The sequence below is a fragment of the Parasteatoda tepidariorum genome, chromosome 4 (assembly GCF_043381705.1).
Source record: "Parasteatoda tepidariorum isolate YZ-2023 chromosome 4, CAS_Ptep_4.0, whole genome shotgun sequence".
In the NCBI taxonomy this organism is placed as follows: domain Eukaryota; kingdom Metazoa; phylum Arthropoda; class Arachnida; order Araneae; family Theridiidae; genus Parasteatoda; species Parasteatoda tepidariorum.
The window spans coordinates 26,686,903-26,699,656 of record NC_092207.1 but is presented as its reverse complement, the minus strand read 5'-3'; the positions used below and the strand labels follow the sequence as shown (position 1 = coordinate 26,699,656).

The following is a 12,754-nucleotide window of genomic DNA, read 5'->3' as shown; positions in this document are numbered from 1 at the left end:
AAAAAAACAGCATTTCATAACACCGTTTATCTTTTTAAAACTGTTTCTTGACTTAAACTCTGCTTTTATACAATAAAAAAAATTTCGATGATTTCTTCAAAGGTGCACCTGGAAGACAAGGACCAGTAGGATTTAGAGGACAACCAGGACCACCAGGAGAAGCTGGTCAACTCGGCGAAACCGGACCACATGGCATGAGTTTTAAAGGAGAACCAGGAGAAGATGGTAAGTATCGCATATTTCTTTTTACTGACTTAATTCTGACAGTAAAACTTAGAAGATAATATTTTTTTTCAGATAAAAAACATTTTCTTGTAATATTTTTATAGTAGGTAAAAAATGAATAAATAATTATCGAAATATATAGTTTAAACGCAAAACATTTATTATTCATTAATTTAAAACATTGAAAAACAAAACATAAAATAAAAAATATAAAGCCTGAACATTTTACCAGAACTAAACTTTACCTTTCTTATCATATCTCACATAATTTAGAAGTTGGATTTGTAAAGGTAGGGGAGAGTGGGGTCAATTGTAACAGGGTACGATTGTAACAGAGCAAAAATTTCGAGTGTCGGGTTCTAGATTTGGTTCCTAGGTGGCGCACAAGGTGTATTTAATAAATCTACATGTACACCCCTGCTGGCAACCATTTTTATGTACTTTTGAAAGAGTTACATCACAAAAGATATTTTCACGCTACGTAAGTACTTTTTTTGGTATTAGAATATTATATTGTAACAAAGTAATTTTGTTTAAACAAATAAAAATTATTAACCGAATATGTAAGTGGACACCTTAATTAACATTTCAAAAAAAAAAAAGATTAGTTTTGCTAATTAACTAGCATTGTTTTTAACAAATGAAGCTGAAATGGCGTCTTGGGGACGATTGTAACAATAAGTAAAGGGACGATTGTAACAGCTGAAAATAAATAATCTTATGTTTACAAACCATTACTTAACTCTTTAAGAACCACCAATAGTTTCCTATATCATTTATATTATGTTGCATGTGCATTATTTTATTTGTCACCTTTCACAGCATAAATTAAAATTTTTAACCCCTTAAAGTTAAAAGTTTAACCCTTTAGGTCTCTGCTCATTATTATTTTTACTCCTAAAATATCACTACTATTTTGATCAATAAAAAAATATATCACAACTATGATAATATGTATAATTAACTATGTTTTAGTTGAATTTATGAACTGTTACAATTGACCCCGTAAGTGGGGACAATTGTAACAAGTGCACGACTGTCAAAAATTGTTAATAACTAATATAATAACATTTAAAATAAGGTATTAAGTTTTTTTTTCTAGTAGAGGATAGTCTACTTTACTCGTCTGTCAATTAATACTAATAATATATTGGATTTTTTGTTAGTTAAAAATAGTTAAGTAAAAAATGTTACAATTGACCCCACTCTCCCCTATATAATGTGGCTTTGAGGAGAACTCCTCCAGACTGAAAATCTGGGTCTGTCTGCTGCTTTGGTAACAAGCGAGAGCACATTTCTAATGAGGGTGAAATGGAGAAAAAAAGGTGTCGATTGGTTTACTCACGACGACCTACGCTAGGACAAAACTATTCACCCCACACCCCTATTCGAAGTGACCTTTCCTTGTAACCATAGTACCAGCCACGACGCGAGACGAGTGTCTGGAGGAGTTCTCTTGAAAGCCGCACTATACATGATTTTTCTTGTTGTTAAATATATATTTATCGCATATTTTTCTTTTCTTTTCTTTTCTATTCTCAGTAATGGCAGAATATATTACCAAATTTTTAAAAATTTTAAAAAAATTTCCTATTTAATGTAAAATATCTTAATGATATTCAATCACTTTGTAAGAATTTGCTTTCAATATTACTATAATTCTTATGATTTATGAATTATAATAGATTAAAATAACAATATGCTCTTTTGCAATAGGAATAAATGGTCTCCCTGGAATGTCTGGTTCACCAGGTTTCCCAGGTTTACAAGGACCGCTAGGATCAAAAGGAGAGCCTGGAATCACAGTTAGGGGACCAGCAGGGCAGAGAGGACGTCCGGGTTTTGATGGAAATTCTGGTTTACCAGGTCCTGTTGGAGACTCTGGACCAAAAGGTTATTTTCTTAGTTCACTTATACTTGGAAATTTACGATTATATATGTCTCAAATTGATGTATATGATTATATATGTTTACGATTATATATGTCTGTTATTTATTATATTATGATTGTATAAAGATCATATCAATTTTAAACTGAACTTCTGAAGCAATTCACTACATTTTTCTACGACTATTATAAGTGTTTCTGAATTGTTTACATAAGTGCATAATTTGTTTAACTTACTACACTAAACAGTATAAATTGCAAAAAATAAAAAATAAAAATTCCTTAATAACTTTTGATCTAGTGATCAGATTTTCACTCACTAACAATGCAATCTCAATAATTTGAGAAGCTAGCATGTGGATTAATTTGTACAGACGACAAATAAAGCTACAAAATCATATACAAAACGCAATGTTTCTGAATAAAAAAAAACATTTCGGCGAATTTCGATTTTTGACTTTTAAAACGGTAGCTGTCTCCTGAAAAACGTACTCTCATTGTTGACTCCTTAATTCTATTTTTTAAAGTATCTTTGGCATTATTTAATTGAATTATTATTATTTTGTTTAATATGGTATGCTCAAGTAAATTAGCAAATTTAAAGTAAACCTCTTTAGCTATTAAGATTTTATATAGGTACCTGATAAATCTAATATGAGATTAAAAGTTATTTAGACTTTCTTTTCTTCTTTTTCTTGCGCGCACATTAAACATTAGTTGTGATGATGCATATGTATTAAGTTATAAAGTTAAGCTTGTCTCAATAGCATAAAATACATCTCTGTAGTTTAACAAAAGGCTTGAGATAGTTTTACAATTCCGTTACTCTAATTCATATCTTTTAGAAGTTCGAATAAAAATAACTTAAACTAAATTAAACTGAAACAAATCAACAAACGTGAAAAATAAGATGTGAAAGATGATTATCCTTTATTCTAGCTAATACACAATTAATAACGTAAAATTTTTACTGTAAGTGGGGACTTGTAGTAAAAATTCAGGTAACAATAATAATAAGCAAAAGTTTAATAACAAATAATAATAATGCATTTAATAGCAAGTAATAATAAAAAGTTTACTAATAATTTGTTATAAAATAAGCATAAGTTTAAGTTTTATTTTTAATTTTATTGTATACCAAATTTATAATTATAACGTACATTATTTTATTGTGTGACCTTAAAGTCAAGGGAGTTGCAATTTTGAGACCAATGGCATGATAGCGGTAATGCGGGCATAAGCATGAATCACCCACCTTTATTTCCCATCTATCAAAGTGACCGTTTGTTTCGAATGTTATTTTCATTGTAATTTTATATTCCAGGAGATAAAGGGTATCCCGGTTATGGTCGGAATATAGTGGGCCCACCTGGTCCTCCTGGTCCTTCAGGATTGCCAGGGCCATCAGGAGACGTGGGACTACCTGGTCGAGATGGGTTTCCTGGGGCTGTAGGGGAGAAGGGTGATGACTGTGGCAGATGCTCGGCTGGATACCCTGGTGTTAAAGGAGACAGAGGTGCTGATGGAAGACCAGGTAAAACTTTAACTATTTAATGTTCAATTTTTTTCTCAATCGAATAAAAAAAGTTATGTTGCTTGAAATGATTCTATTCTGATATAAATATCCAGTTTGATTTATAAATAACAACTCTGTCATAATAGATATATTACGCAATAATATGTATGAAAAATTATTTTGCTATAAATAAAGCCCATTTGTAATATATGTTACTGATACAATATAATTGCCTAACTACATTTATCATAGAATTCTTCAGAATTTAACAATATATGTCTCTATAATTTCCTACATTATATTACATAATATGCAGAAAGTAGAAAGAAAACTCATTTGAGGATTGTGAAAATCGAAAACACTTTTTTAAGAAAATTTATTATTTGTATAGATAAAAAATATCTGAAATATGGTAAAAATGTTTATTCAGCAGTTGATGGAATATAAATGAGACAGTCAGTAGTAAAAAGTTTGAGTCTCTGCTTGAAAATAAAATATAATAGTATTGATTAAAATGCGAATAACATGCAGACTTTGAAAACACATCATTTGAGCTTTTTAAATCAATTAAATCCAAACAAAATATTTAATTGATTTAAACTACAACGATATTCTATCGGCTTGACTAGCCAGGTGTGCAAATAAAATAAAAAATTAAGTTAATTAATTTACACCAAACTAAACAATTATTTTAATTAATAGTTTAATTTAATTTTTAACTGCAAGATATCATAAAATAGAAATGTATCCTATTCGAAAATTTAAGCAAAGTATAAAAATCAGATTTATTTTTTATAACTACTAAAGGGTTAAACAGTTATCAAAAAACAAAATTCAGGGTTTTTATTTATGAAGAAATATAAAAAGTTTACTGTTTTTTCGTCAGCAGAGCAAAGAATGCAAAATAAAATTTGATATTAGTTGCGGTTCATTAATTTTTCACTATTTAAATAATTCTTATCTCATTCCAACATTATATATAATTTTATGTTTAAGTATAAACTAAAACCTGAAAAATTTCTAAAACAAATATAATGTAAGCCTGGCCCTCTAAATTCGGTTAACTACTTTTTTAACTTTAAGGCTGTTTTTTGAAGACTCTGTAGTCGCATAAAATGATGCTTTTTTGAGAATAATATGCTATTTTCTTAACTGATCAGAGTTTTCACGAGTTAATCATCACCGTTAAGTCACATTCAGCCAATCTTTAGCTCTATGTTTATTCTGAAACTGGCACAAAACGTCAATGTGGGGAAAAGCCATAGTTTTGAAAAAATAAAAAGCCTTTGTGGTCTAATTTTTTATGATTTAGAAACTTACTCGAATGCTGTATAATCTGGGCTCATGAAAATATACCAAAAATAAGAATAAAACATTGATTTTGGTAAGCTGCAGCTACAATTACAAAAGCGGTATCTAGGTGTAGACAGGAGTAAATATAGATCATTTACAGCACTAACCGTGAAAAACTGTTCTAAATATGGAAAAAGTGAAAAACAAAGTTCAGAGCATTCTTCATTTAGTTCGAGTAAGGCAGCTTGTGGACATTATTGTGAATAAAGGAATGTTTAAAATTCATCTTTGTTCGTAATTTTCTGCATTGTGACGCGATGAAACTATCTTAAAAAGAAACAAAAAAAAACTAGTTACAGCAAAACAAGTTAATTTTATATTTCCAAACTTTTCTCAAACTTTGTACAATGATATAACAATTGGCAATTAATATATTAATAAACATTGAATAGGTTAAAATAACTATATTAATCATTTATATTTATTAATTACATTAAACACAAAAATTTTCAAAATTTACTGATATTTTCCAGTGCATCATATATGATATAGTTATTTATGTTCCAAAATGGAGTTAATTGAATTTAAATAAAAGCTGCACATGAAGAATTAATAAAATTCAATTCAATGAAATACATAAATTAATGTAAATAAAAAAAAATTCCATTTCCTTGAAGTTTCGAATATCTTTACTAATATATAAAAAAATAACTAATCAATATTGATTATAGGTCAAGTGGGACCACATGGCTATCCTGGTTATCGTGGTTTGCCAGGTGAAAAGGGTACACCAGGATATCCTGGTGCTCCTGGTTTCAAAGGCGCCAGGGTAAGCTATACTCTATGTTTAGTTTTTCCTCTTGCATTATACAAAATGTGTTAAACAGGATTTTCCGCAAAGACTGCACTTAATATATGTTTTTTAGAATAGCTGGAAAGTGAAAACAAAACAGTATACACAGTGGAGTTTGCAGATAAATATTTAATTAAAAAAAACGCTATTGAAATCTGATAAATAATTGAGGAAATTCGGTTTACAAAACATCGAAAACATCAATTTGATTGCGGGAGAAATCAGAGAGAAATCTGATAAATAATTGAGGAAAGTCGGTTTATAAAACATCGAAAACATAAATTTGATTGCGGGAGAAATCAGAGGGAAATCTGATAAATAATTGAGGAAAGTCGGTTTACGAAACATAGAAAACATCAATTTGATAGCGGGTGAAAACAGAGGGAAATCTGATAAATAATTGAGAAAAGTCTGTTTACAAAACATCGAAAACATCAATTTGATTGCGGGAGAAAACAGAGAGAACTTTGAAAACGATTCTTAGAAAAACCTCCAAGTTTTAACATACAAACAAATAAGTTGTGATGTTCTGTTCAGTCACCTTCTCTAATTGTGATTTGTCAGATTTTGATAAGAAACTTTAAGGAACACCTTGTATAAATCAACGAAAATTGCTAATTAATGGGTTTAGTTATTAAAATTATATATTCTTAGCAACGTTGGATTTTTTTTTATGAATTTTTTATAAGCTTAGTTAATAATTTTCAGGCATCTGGAAACTTCATGACTTTCAAAATTACTAATAGCGAGTATGTTATCAATATTTTTTTAAACAAAAATTTCTTAGTAATTCAATGTTTTACAAAAAAGGCATTATTATTAATATTATATTAACTTTCAGTGCCAACGTGTCCCTTTTTTAAAGGCAGTTTTTAAGGTTAAGATCCCAAAAATTAATTTTCGACGTAAACTATTTAAAGTTATTCTTCACTCTCACATTATTTTCGTTTCGCTAACAACGCGTATAAAAAATTTGTTTGACGCTTAACTTAACTAGCTATAACAGTTAATTATCCCCTATTTTTACATTTTGTAACGATAAGGCTAGATTATTATTATTATTATTATTATTTTCCTAAATTTCATTAGGGCTTAGGAGGTATCGATGGCTCTGAAGGTTTTCCTGGAGAAACCGGTGATCCAGGTGATCTGATATTGCCTCCTGGAACCAAAGGGAAGAAAGGACTGACAGGAGATGATGGTGATCGTGGTTTTCCCGGATCAGATGGTATTTCGGGATCACCTGGACTTAGAGGATTTCCGGGATTTCCTGGAAGGAAAGGAGAACCAGTTAAGTATCGTTCACTTTTTTTATTGCTCTTAAATATTTTTTGGTACATTTGTGTGTAATAGAATATGTTAGAAAGTAATTTAAATTAGAAGTTTAAGTGTTAGTACATGAAAGCTGTACTTTACTAGGAAACTATTTAAAGCATTTCATATTTTTCCCATTCATTTTTTATGACACCAATGACGCAAGTTTGAATCAAGCTTATACTTTGATGCTGTTTATAATAACATCAAAAGCCAAAACATTTAAAAAAAACAATAATAATTACTCAGTTTAAAATATAATTTAAATTATATTTTAAATTGTAAACTATATTATTAACTACTGATTGACTTCTTCATCCACTTGCTCCTTAAAATGATAAATTCATATTTTTTGACAACACCTATTTTAGGGTGACGATGGAGATCCTGGATTTCAAGGCAGAGATGGACCACCAGGATTAGTTGGGCCATCAGGACCAAAAGGGGAAGCTGGAGATTTCTCATACGGGCTTCCAGGAAGAAAAGGAGAACAAGGCTATGAGGGACTTACTGGTTTTCTGGGATCGAAAGGAAAAAAAGGTTAAAATTCTTATTTTTTATCAAAATATATGCCAGCTATAATTTTTAAGAAACTATCAGGAAATTATAACAGTTAATGGAAGTCTGTTAGATATAAACGGAATCTAGCAAATGAGGTAGGAGGGAAAATGAGAAGATACCTACCAGATAAAAATTAACGCATGGCAATATAATTATGAGCCACAGTTTTAAATTGTCCCGGAAAACTCTAATTTTTATGTAGGCAATAATATTTTCAGCTTACTGCCCAGTTATCTGTCCTGGAAATTCCGGAAACTTGTAAAGTACCTTTCCCTAAACAATACTAATGAACGGTTTGATATTAAAATATCCTCTTTTAAAACACTATATCATATCACTATATTGACTTAGATCTCTCCTTTAAAAGAGTCAAGAAATCTGATATATTATTTTAAAAATTTAATCTTTATCTTTATATATATGAAAAAGCATATAACTGAAATAAATATCAAACACCAATATAATTATTTGCAAATGTGGTTAAATGTTAACTTCTCTGATGTTGTGATATTTTAAGTACAAGATAGAGAAATGTCTTAATGAAAACGATGGTATTTCAAAGAAATGAAATATCTTAGTTAAGTAAAGTTTCACTTAATTCGTTAATTTTTAAACATGTTTGCAATAAAATGCGCTTCATGTAGTCAATAATAGTAAATGATTTCTTCAGTTATATTACACTTTAAAAATAAGTAAATTCAATCTAATCAGTACAAAAATACAAATTCTCATACAGTGAAAAAAAAAACAATATTCACACCTCTTTGTCAACAAGCTCCACTAACAAATATTGTTATGGTGGAATAGATTATTATTGAGAGAATTGTATTCATTACTGCAAAAAAATCCACCAACAATCGACCACAACAATAAAATGGTTAATTTAAAAAATTCTCTTAGCAGAGGTTAAACAACCACAATTGAGGCATTGTGATTAGAAAAAGAATATTAATGTTTAACTGTAATTCCTTAATTGATAAGGAATAATATTTTTTCCTAATCCCGTAATAAATCTAAAAATTAATTGAGAAGAAAAAACACTTTTTACATTAGATCAAAAATTCTAAATGTGAGTTTTTTTCCTTTCATCCTGTTTTATGCGCCCTAAAAATTCCGGATCAAATTTAGTAAAATCCATTTGACTGTAAAATTTTATACTGTAATTTTTACTGTAATATTTATTTAACTAGAGTGGTTAAGTGATTTTACAATAAATATTACTGTATAAATTTTCAGATTGTTACATTATTACATTATCAGATTGTTTTATTCCGCAATATTTTAAGGTAGACCGGCACTCAAGGTGCCAACATTTTTTATCGTAATCTAAATCGGAATTTTTTACAATGTGTAATGCTAAACAAAAACTTATTACTGATTTCGCATACAATTTATCAGGAGTATTATTCCCCAAAGGAAAAATTTGTCAAATTTTGAAGGAGTGGATGTTTCTGAACCAAACTAGAAGGATCAAAATCGTCTTTTTAAATGGGGGAAGCAATTTTAAACTCCATCCATTGGTTAACTTGTCCTGACACTAAACATCCTATTAATGTTGGTTAAAAAATTAAATTGCAGTATTATTTTACTCCTACTGTATGTGAAACCTATACAATTAAATAATAGCTATACAATACAATAAATTAATAGCTATTATTCAGGTATTCATTTATTATTTTTGCAACGTTCTCCCAAAACCATTTTGTGCAGTTCACATATGAGATGATGCATATACCTGTATTTTCTCAGATGCCTGCTGTTCAAATTTTACATTTTTTTGTTTTACATTAATATTAGTTATAATTTGTATCATAATAGTATACAATTTGTATTATATTAGTATCGTTTCAATACTTGTAATTTTATCCACTTAAAACAATCTACAACGACATGAACTCGATAGCATGTATATAGTAATAAAAATGGTTCTGATGTTAGGTGACCAGGGTGATTCATTTGATGTCAGAAACATAACTTGGGCAAAAGGATACGTTGGACCTCCCGGAGAAAGAGGATCTCCTGGACCCCCTGGAAGACCCGGAAAAGAAGGCGAGTATTCCTTTGTTTAAATATACTGCAATAATTTTCAATAGTACAAATACAATAAAGTAATTTTCTGTACAATACAATAATACTTCTCTATACAATTTTCTATACGGATGCAATAATTTTCTACATATTTTTATACTTTTCCGGAAAAATTTCCTGAATCTGTTATCCGTATAGGTCCATCAGGTAAAGATGGAACCCCTGGTTATCCCGGACAGAGGGGTTTTAAAGGCGACGCTGGTTTCCCTGGCCCAAATCTCAGAGGTGAAACAGGTAACAAAGGCTATCCAGGTGTTCCAGGAAATGCGGGATTAGATGGACCTCCAGGACCTAAAGGATCACCAGGACCAGGAGGGCAGTATGGATTACCTGGTACAAAAGTGAGAATTTAAGTGCTATTTTGAAAAATAAAATTTAGATAGTTGTTTCGTTTTAATTTATAGTGCACAACGGTAAAAAAAATACGTAAATTGTCTTTTTTATAATACATTTTACAATCTTATTTCAGGGAGATCAAGGTGAGCCAGGTGAAGACGGATTCCAAGGGTTTCCGGGAAGCCCTGGTTTTCCTGGTCGAAAAGGTGAAATTGGTGACCCGGGTTATGTGGGACGTATCGGACTACCTGGTCCAGTTGGATCACCAGGACCTCAAGGGCTAAAAGGTAAAAGACGTTTGAAAAGAAAACAATTAATGGAATAAAATGCGTTGTTATTTGAAATTGATAAATACGCTGTTTTTAGGTCTTCCTGGCATTCCTGGATTATATGGTGCAGATGGTGCAAAAGGTGAACCAGGAGATTCAGGGCCAGGAACTAAAGGGGACCGAGGCTTTCCAGGTTCACCCGGACTTACTGGTAATTTTTCAATATTTAAAGGAGCATAAGATCAGTTTAGCTAGAAAGTATGTGTTGTTATATTCTTACCTAATTTAATACCATTATAAAATTTATCAAACTGCTTCATTTCATCTCAAAAAATTATTTAAACTCAAAACTGTTATTTCAATTCAGGATTACCAGGAGGCAAAGGAGATAGAGGTTTAGTAGGTCAACCGGGTAGTAGAGGATTCAAAGGAGAAAGAGGTGAGGCGGGTTTTGATGGCGAAAGGGGACCTCAAGGAATTGAAGGATTGCCTGGACCAGATGGTAGGCCAGGGAAAAGAGGATTCGATGGTAGACCAGGTATATATTTTAAATATTTATATATAATTTTATAACATGATAGTTATCTAAATTCAAAACAATGATTCTTTAAAAATTATTATTTATCAAAATTTATAATTTTAGGTTTTCCGGGAGAAAAGGGTGAGCCTGGAATTCCGGGTAATGGTGGACCAGCAGGACCATCGGGAAGAAGAGGATTTTCGGGTTTAAAAGGTGAAAAATCCCTTAGTGAAGGAATCCTTAATTAAATCAACCAAACCTATTTATCATCTAAATTAATTTTCAATTATTTGACTATTGTTAATAAAGCAACTTGATTGAAAGTGCACAAAGCTTAAATTATTTAAACTAATTTAATAGAATTGTGTCTGAATAAAAAATAAGTAATTCGTTTTAAACCATAAAATTTAAGTGAAAGCTAATGAATTTCGCTCAAAACTACTGCATAAAATACTTTTGTAACTTTTTTCTTTGTAAGTTGGCGTGTAACACTTTCTGTATTTAAATTCAGTTCATATTTTATACCTTATTTTTCTAATAGTAAGAGAAACATTTTATCATAATTCCTTAAATTTTATCATTTACCGATGACGTATGTAATTTACTTATTCCAGTTTTGTTTTTAAACTATGTATATAGGTCTGATTGGTGACGTTGGTGAACAAGGCTTACCAGGGCGGCCAGGATCATTTGGACTTCGTGGGGAAATAGGAGATCCTGGATATCCTGGAAACCCAGGACCTAAAGGAGAGCCCTCAACATATAGTCAAAAAGGAGAACCAGGAGAAACTGGAATACCAGGTATAATATTAAACCTCCAAGCATATTTTCTGTCAATTAACTATTCAAGTACATTGCTGGTTTTCATAGGCAGCTCACATCCCCAAAAAATAAGCAATCCCATTCTATCTATTAAAGTAGTCAGTTAGTTTTGCTGCTAATAGTGAAAATATCAACACTGGTCAAAATGCTAATAGTAAAATTATCAACACTGGTCAAGATACAAATAAGAAAATTATCATTACGGAGACACAAGCGTTGTCTTGTTTCATTAGCTGTTCCTTATTTTACAAAGTGCAGTCTGACCTCTATTTAACGAAGTCACTAAATTCCGATAATAAGTTCATTATATGGAAGATTCGTTAAATAGAAAATCACCTTTTAAAATACTTGAACAACAGAAAACAGGTTTTAAATTCATAAACACTAGACCTAGTATCAACTATTTATTTTATAAATATTAACCATAAAAGGAATCTGCATGGAAAACAAGAATAGAGCAAAGCATTATCCAGTGTTACACTATCATGCTACATACATTTTCAACTAAAAAAAGGGCTAAATTTATGTATAAAATTATAGCTGCATTTATTACAAAAGTAATTTCAAACATGCATTACCACATGCGCTCTTAAGTTTAATTGCTACTGATAAAATCCATTATTTTGACTGAGTTTTTCATTTGAAATGTGAACAAAAAGGGAAAGGGATTTTACTACTTTCTCTAAAATAGCTTTTAGAGAAAGCAGTAAAACATTACATTAAAGCAGTGGCTTCGAAAATTAATTCAAATTCATTTCCCCCATAAAATGCGTTAACAAGTTTGAACTATTCTGAAATATTTTGGAAAGTAGGGAAAGTGAATCTCAAACAAAAGTTCGTTAAATAGAAAATTCACTTCGTTACTTGGAAGTTACTGTACGAAGAAATTTCCAAAATGTTCTTGGTTCCTCGAAAAAATTCGCAAAATAGAGAAATTCGCAAAATGGAAGTTCGTTCAATAGAAGTCCGACTGCTATTTCTCGCATTTGTTATTTTACATTTGATTTTGTTACTTGACTATCATTTTGTATTAATTAATTAATTAGAATCTTGTAAATGAATTTTCTGA

The 12,754-nt window shown here is 30.3% G+C and overlaps 1 protein-coding gene across 4 annotated transcripts in view; it reads left to right on the top strand.

The window, feature by feature from the left end:
* LOC107441188 (collagen alpha-5(IV) chain) overlaps positions 1-12,754 on the top strand; it is a 72,931-nt gene that overhangs the window by 37,186 nt on the left and 22,991 nt on the right. For all 4 annotated transcript variants that reach the window (XM_043051616.2, XM_043051617.2, XM_043051618.2 and 1 more), the window contains exons 16-28: positions 103-225; positions 1,942-2,118; positions 3,438-3,647; positions 5,654-5,751; positions 6,865-7,065; positions 7,461-7,629; positions 9,589-9,699; positions 9,877-10,079; positions 10,208-10,361; positions 10,441-10,554; positions 10,711-10,881; positions 10,987-11,076; positions 11,503-11,664. In XM_043051616.2, the coding sequence (XP_042907550.1) occupies positions 103-225; positions 1,942-2,118; positions 3,438-3,647; positions 5,654-5,751; positions 6,865-7,065; positions 7,461-7,629; positions 9,589-9,699; positions 9,877-10,079; positions 10,208-10,361; positions 10,441-10,554; positions 10,711-10,881; positions 10,987-11,076; positions 11,503-11,664 (1,983 nt within the window). The remainder of the gene's footprint in view (positions 1-102; positions 226-1,941; positions 2,119-3,437; positions 3,648-5,653; positions 5,752-6,864; positions 7,066-7,460; positions 7,630-9,588; positions 9,700-9,876; positions 10,080-10,207; positions 10,362-10,440; positions 10,555-10,710; positions 10,882-10,986; positions 11,077-11,502; positions 11,665-12,754) is intronic.